The sequence below is a fragment of the Cuculus canorus genome, chromosome 17, assembly GCF_017976375.1.
Source record: "Cuculus canorus isolate bCucCan1 chromosome 17, bCucCan1.pri, whole genome shotgun sequence".
In the NCBI taxonomy this organism is placed as follows: Eukaryota; Metazoa; Chordata; class Aves; order Cuculiformes; family Cuculidae; genus Cuculus; species Cuculus canorus.
This window is the reverse complement of record NC_071417.1, coordinates 3,644,495-3,651,921: the sequence shown is the minus strand read 5'-3', so window position 1 is coordinate 3,651,921 and position 7,427 is coordinate 3,644,495. Positions and strand designations below refer to the sequence as shown.

Sequence of the window (7,427 nt, the reverse complement as noted above, 5' to 3'; positions counted from 1 at the left end):
GTAGTGGAGCAGCTGATACAGTAGATTCATGAAACATACTGCGCTCTACAAAATATCAAATTATTTATTTATATAAAATATAATACACAACAGTTGTACACATGCACACACCCACACAGTACTTTACCACAAATTTAGGCCAGTTATTTTCTTTAATTAAATGTTATCTAGCACACGGTATCTTACAGTAATTTACATTATTATCTGAAGACACAATGGGGAAGCTTTGATCATTCATTTATAAACCTTCCATAAATTACAAAAAGAAAGGCAGTCTGAAAAGTATGTATAAACAGTAAAAACAATTTACAAATGGACAAGAATTACAAAATAGTAACAGCCAATGACTGCCATCAATGTGTAAGATTGTTTGTCTTGAGATGCCAATATTGCAAATAATATTTGATTATCACCTGTTGTAGCCTTTTTACTGGCTATGGCATGTGTATGTAATACATTTTTTTTTCCACTTTATTTTAGACATGCATGTTATCTTGAATCTGACATCAGCAATCTGAAAATGCCTTTTAACGGAGGGCTGTTCTTTCACAGGAAAAAAAGTTGGGGAACAAAAGTCATTTGTTGTGGAGGTTTTGTTTGGTGGTTTATTCCCCCCCCAACCCCACGTAATTGAGAATAGTGAACTACAAACTCCCAAAGTGGAGGTTGTATGGGTGAGAGGGGGTGGAGACTCTGAATAACTTGCACTGTATCTGATTTCAGTTCAGTGAAAATGTTGACAAAAGAAAATACAAGGGGTTTGGTTTGGAGAAAAAAAAAAAGAAAAAAAGCAGCAAAAAGAAAAAGCATTTTGCACAGCACTTTCAAACTCCCAGGAGTTACGTCAGACAGTGAATGGAGTCAGTAACATAGTACTTGATCTTAAATTACCATGTTTTAGAGAAGATGAAGACAGTTGAATACACAGTACATACAAAGTATACGCTGTATATTTATTAGACAGTACGAATCATTGTGCATTAATAAGGCAAAACATCAAGGCTGATTAAACTAGGAGTTTCAAGACCATTTTTGTTTATGATAAAGATTAGCAAGAGTGGGGTGATCTCTGAACCAGGAATCAATGGGTAGAGTTTTCTTCCCCCCACTTATGGTTAAAGGACACTAACAGCTGAGATTTATCCAATGGAGTCGCAGATGTTGAGTTGACTTTAAACAAAACCACGTTCTTCTGGTCTTAATCCAACAAAAGCGTTTGGTTTTTTAAAAAGAAAAAAATATATGCAACAACAAATCCACTTCCTTTTTCGTTGCTGTTTTGATTAAGCAATTCATGTGATTCTATTGATGTCAGGAGTTAAAAATGCAAAGGTTTGGTAAGTTGTACGGCATAGTCATGAAAGCCCTAGTTTTGACGTTTAAAAAAAAATACACAGACTGGAAGCTTTACAAGTTGTCCAGGAGCACATGAATCATTTCACTGCACCAAGCTTTTTCAGCAGTTTCTTGCCTTTGGAAAGCAGCCCCTTTTTCTTTTTCGAGGACATATCCCTGCCTCTCCCGGGACTACCAGAACCCATAGGTGACGTAGGTGACCCAGAATGGAGATGAACTGTGGGGGATGGTGCTCGCCGTGAGGTACCTGTATTCTCGGGAGGAACCTATTAGGTACATTGTTATAATTTATTGAATGTTTAAAAGCTTAAAAGCTATTATCATCAAAAAAGTTGGTAACATCACTTGTCTCATTACCCACTTAAACCAAAAGGGCTGGTTCCTATCTTCTTTGTGGCTTAAAATACTATATGGGCTTAGAGAAAATACATCCATTTTGAGAAATATAGACAACAGAGCCCTGTTTCAGTTATACTTGTGCAAAGAAAGAGTTGGATACGCTTGTTTTGCCATGGTTCTGGCCACAGAAGCCACAAAAATGGTTCTGGTTTTGCATTTCAGCACTCTTGAGAGTACAAAAATGAAGAGGGATACTTTAAGTTATCCATTTAAGAAAAATAATTGTATTAATTACTATAGATGAGCAATCTGTAGGAGCCAAAATGTTTTTTGGAAGAAATGACTTAAATTGCTACAGTATCACGTATTTTTTAATGTCCTTTACATGCCTTTTTTTTTTTAAAGTTGGCTAGCAAACTATGTACAGATTTGAGAAGATGGCACACTGGCTTGAAACAAAAAAAAAATAAAAAAAGGAAAAAGAAAAAGCTAAAATGAACCTTAATCGCAATCAAAGAAAGCTTAAAGACCCTGGCTGCTTGATGTGTATGCTGCAGCTATGAGGTTGCTGAATGACGGTGAATACTTGTACGATACTTAGATGGCAGCATTCCTAAATATTTTAAATAGCTATTTTTGGTTTTTTTTTGCAGTCATCAAAAGCACTTGAATGAAGATGCTAAAACTACTGATACTCAGCCTATCCTAACTACAGCGCCCGGCTGACAGAATGGGACACTATCAATTAAAACGATATAGTAGAGTCCATGCCTTAGGGCCCCGTTATCTCGTAGTTCAAGTTAAAATGTTAGCAATTTACTGTCTTGTTGTGCAACAGTGAATTAAGCAAAGGGCTTCAAGCCTACTTTGATTTTAAATCAAGGTCTAATTCTAATGAAAAGAAACCAACTTGGTAAAGCACCCCAACGTACACCTGAAGATACCATGTATGTTGTCTAATGCATTCATTCAGTGAGCTGCATGTTTCATACCGAGACTTTTATTGCATTGGTAAACCAAACAGTTGCTAATATTTCAAATGTGCACTTTCTAGGAAAATCTGAGGGAATTGTACCGCATGAAGGGATTTTTTTCGGAACAGTTGAATAGTTGGTCTTAGGCAAGCCGGGGTATAATCAATTGTGGAAAACACATTTTAAGGCAGATAATTTGTAGCTATATTTGAGTGTAGTGAGCTTCAAAACCAACTATACCCTTGTAAACTGCAGTACATATCAGCTTACGTTCCATTTGCGTGTTCTTTAAGGGTTGGGGGTGTTGTGCTTTTCTTTTGATATAGGAACTTGGAATTTTTACATCCCAGGTTGGCTAACAATGCAATATGCAGCTTTTGTTTGTAGGGTAGTTAGACATCAAACTCGCCTCTCTATGTAAACATAAACATTTAGCTCTTGAAGAAATATGTTCCAAACGTTGACCTTCATAAAGTGAGGTCTAATTGACTTATTTCCTTTTAAAGGATTTGTCTCCTAGAAAACTAAATAGACTTGTCTGGATAGGGTAAAAGCATACAGCCTGTTCTTCTGTGGCCAAGGATTTTGGAGACATATTTCTTTTTCTGTTCCCCCACAATTAAGTTTCAAGACTTGCATTAGATAGCCAGGTAGCTTTAACTGAAATCGCTATTGGTATCTTCAGTTGCTCACTTACGTGAAGGCTACAATGCCTTATTAAGGTGTGAAATGAACACTCTTCTTCTGTTTCCAAGCAGATGAGCAAAGAAATAAAAATATATATAAAATATATAATATATAAAAGTATTGCAGTGATGAAACAAAACCAAAAATGAGATACTCTAAACATGATTAGTCTTTCATAAGAGAGAAGTCTGGGCAATTAGCTACTGCCAGTTGGAACAGGAAGGCATAAGGATTAAAAGGCGAACACTGTCAATGAGCTGCATTTACAATCTGTATTTAAAGGAAAGCTTGCGCCAGTCTTTTGTCCACAAGACCTTTTGCTTTCATCTAGCTATTGCATGGAGTAAGAGTCATTTAGAAGCATTAGGAAGTAACCACTTTCACCAAGGAAAAACTCTTTAAATTCAAATTATAATTGCAGGAACTGTAATAACTGGAACCAGGTTTTAAATTCAGTTTCTTCACTTACAGATGAAACGAGCTACTGAAACACTCAGTAAAGTGTGTTTTCTTTATGTTTTATATCTTTTCAAGTTAATTTTAAAAGGGCAAATGGATTTAAAATGTTAAAAGTAATGTCTAAATAATACATGAGACAATGGAATGGAAAATAAAAATTTAAGGTTTTCTTATTCGGTTGCTTACCCTTTTTGCTTTTGTACGCGTTGGGGTATCGTGAACATATCGCGAGGGTGCATCAGATAGATAGACTTCAACATCGTCAGGCACTTCTTCAAGGAAGTTGGAAGGAACCAGCCCCTTTTGTCCATTAAGTTCACCCTGCAACACGAGGAAAATTCCCGTGAATTTTTCAGTTAAAGCAAATATGGGTTCCCAGGAACCCATACTTTTAACTGTTTCAAAGACAATGAAGAAGAGGAAATAGCCAAGGTCACTTGAGGCCTTAAGAGCCTACACACTTTTGAAGATCAGAGAATCATAGAATAGTTCGGGTTGGAAGGGACCTTAAAGATCATCCAGTTCCACCCAACGGGGTCACTGCTAAACTGCATCTGAAAGTGAGAGCTGGGCCTGTTTTCCATGGCCTAGACACCAAGGAAAGGGAAAGCACGAGTTCAAGATGCAAAGTGGCAGCTACAGCCAAGTCAAAGACAGTTCAGCTGGGCAAGCACTGCTGGAGTGTTGTCTCTCGTGGTTAAAAACACTTCCTCCTCTTAAAGCAATGACAGTGGTGTGATCAGTTATCTCATGCTAAGAATACTGAACTACTCTATTGATTCATTTTAATCAAATAACCCCTTGTTGTAGGGGCAGGCTCTGTCTAAATTTCCCAGTTTAAATGCCTTACCCATTAGAAATCGTTCATGTGTTCATATAGACACGTGTGACGGAACTGCCCATTTTCCAGCAAACTAAATGAGGCAGATATTACTTAGAAAATGCACGAGCAGTAATCCCTAAACACACGAACTGAAATGGCAAGAGTGAGCTGAGTTCAGTGCTGTGTGATCGCCTCCAACTGCGGGAGCTTCTGTACCAGCTGCTCAGGGCTACGTTTGTGTTTAATTGGGATCACAGCTATTCCCACAAAACAATAAGCTGGAGACGTCACCTGAAATCCCAGGCTGTCATTTAATACTCAAACTTCTGAAGATTGCTCTAACAGTTTGCAGCGCCCATACAGAAACCAACTCACATAGTAAAATCCATCTTCATCGATTTCCCCAAAGACAGTGATGATGTCCCCAGTGCAGAACGTCAGCTCGGCCTGCGGGAAATGGAACACGTGCCAGTGCGTGTTTTGTTAGGCTATAGTTAACATTTTCTTTATTAAAAGTAAATCCATTACTGGTTTTCCCCCTCTTTTATGTTAAGATGCAGTTGGTTAAACCAATTTGAACTTTGAGAGCAAACCTTTTCTTTGTTTTTATAATTGATATGTTTTTTAGCTTGCTGAGCCTGGCACCTCTCCTGCTTGGTTCCAGGCACTGCAGGACTCCCTGCTCCAAACCAGAGCGAAACAAACCCCGAAGCCTTGAAACACAGAGCAGCAGAGATCCCTAAAAGCAAGTCCTTTGGTGAGGAAGGAACAGGGAGCAGGAATGGGACATGGGTCAGCTGCTGCGATGAGCAGAGCACCAGGACCAATGGGTACACGAACAGCAAAGACTGCTTTTCCTGGCATATAACGTTCCTGAACTGAAGTTATGGAGCTACACTGGATTCTGTTCAATAAAGGATTTGTAACGGGCATCTCCAGCCCCTGATCTGCAAGCGGTGCACTGGGCTCTTTGGAATTGCCTGTGCTTTCAGTGTAACTTAATTAGGCTTTTAAAATTATTTTTAATTTCCTGTGAGAGAACAAATAAATTGTTTGCAATACATCGGTACAATTGATTTGATTTCGAAATACTCTGACACACCATAATTTAGAACCAGAACTGGTTCAGTGAGAAATAGAAGACAACTCCGGCTGAGTTGTCGAGCATCAAGTCTCACATATTTCAAAATTATCTTTCTTCTTTAAAAAATTCTAAATTGCCTTTCAATTCATCTATTAAAGAAGCCATTTTAAAGGATAACTGAGGAAGCTCCTAGGTAAGCGTTATTTGCTTAGAGTTTTGAGTGTACCTTGCCATTCTTCCCACAAAGCTCACACAAACTTAAACCACATCAAGTCTTGGTCAAGGCACTTGCCATGTAACATCTAAGACAATGTAGAAAGCAATTCTGCTGTTGCTGATAACAAATATGGAGAGATGGGAGACTGCAAGAAGGTGAATGGAAGACAAACCCTTAAAGAAGAGCTATCTAATGCTCAGTTGTTGCTTAAATATTTTTGCATTGTTATATATAGAGAAGAGGATTACAGATAAGACACACATCCATGAAAGCTCAGCTGTGTCATTTAAGAGAAAGACATAAAGTATATTGATTGCTGTTCTGCTGTGCTGTATTGTCCTGGTTTGTGTTGCAAAGGAGGGTTGGTTTGTGGAAGAATTGTAGAGTACAGAGATTTAAAAGGACGCGTCACTATCGGCTTGTTGGCACGAGCTAAGATGCTTCTCAAAAAATAATCATGTTCCTACATGGAAACACATAAAGGAAATTTGAAACTAATGATTACAAAATATTCCTTCGCTACTATTTACAACTCCATGTGTTTTTCCTTATGGACTTTTACCATATACATGTCTTGCATGACCATATATCCACAACTTATTACTGGCGCTTATTAAATAAATTCGACAAAGGGTGTGCCTTGATTTTGTTTGAACAAGGACCACAAATCCACTTGTACAGAAGTCATAAGGATGTCATACACATCTGCCTTAAAACGTTTGACCAATGTCTATAATTCTGAACTACTATTTTTTGCACATCCACTGCTAGTGAATAACTGCTTATAAACACCAACTACATTAGGGCTCCACAAACGGTAAAAGCAGTAAAAAGTTATGGCAATACCTCTACATCAACATTAGGAGAACTTTCCCTTGGATCATAATCATACAGCGCGACCATCCTTCTCGTAGACACCGCATGCTGTCTGCCGCTCCGTCTGTTTCTTTCTGTTCCGATCACAAGGAGGGGAAGAGAAGGAAAGCTGTCAACTTTTCCTCACGTCATTTCCACAACAGTGTGGTAACAAGGTTGATATTGCTCTACTGCAGTGATCAAGGGGCACAGATCACCAAACCTATCAGCGCAGATGAAGGTTTCAAAACATCGTGTACGTTTCATAAATAATTTTTGAACAGTTGGCTTGCCCTCTTTATTCTGAGGCACTGAATCCTCTGAACAGTGTTTATCCATGTTCTGAAATTTTTAGCCATTCTTGGTTAGAAGAATCAACAATGACCACGGTATACAAAGCCAAACATTCAAAATTCATGTTTCACTTTATTGAAACTCCATATTTACTGTCTATTCCCTTCTCCTGTCCTAATCCCAAGGAATTGTATGCCTGAGATTACTCTTGAGCTTTCTGCTGGGAGACTGGAAGGAGGCACGGACACTCTCAGCTCTCCCCAAAAGAAGCGACCCATTATGCAAACCATCCGTGATATTTTCAGGACTCTGACTACAAACCCACACTCTCAAGTACTG

General features: G+C 38.4%; 1 protein-coding gene across 6 annotated transcripts in view; it reads right to left on the bottom strand.

Moving 5' to 3' along the window:
• Positions 1-46: 46 nt before the first annotated feature.
• Positions 47-7,427, bottom strand: part of RIMBP2 (RIMS binding protein 2) — a 151,194-nt gene continuing 143,813 nt past the window's right edge. For all 6 annotated transcript variants that reach the window (XM_054082797.1, XM_054082798.1, XM_054082801.1 and 3 more), the window contains 4 exons: positions 6,786-6,889; positions 5,014-5,085; positions 4,002-4,136; positions 47-1,622 (listed from right to left, as the gene is read on the bottom strand). In XM_054082797.1, the coding sequence (XP_053938772.1) occupies positions 1,434-1,622; positions 4,002-4,136; positions 5,014-5,085; positions 6,786-6,889 (500 nt within the window). In that variant the 3' untranslated portion in view covers positions 47-1,433. The remainder of the gene's footprint in view (positions 1,623-4,001; positions 4,137-5,013; positions 5,086-6,785; positions 6,890-7,427) is intronic.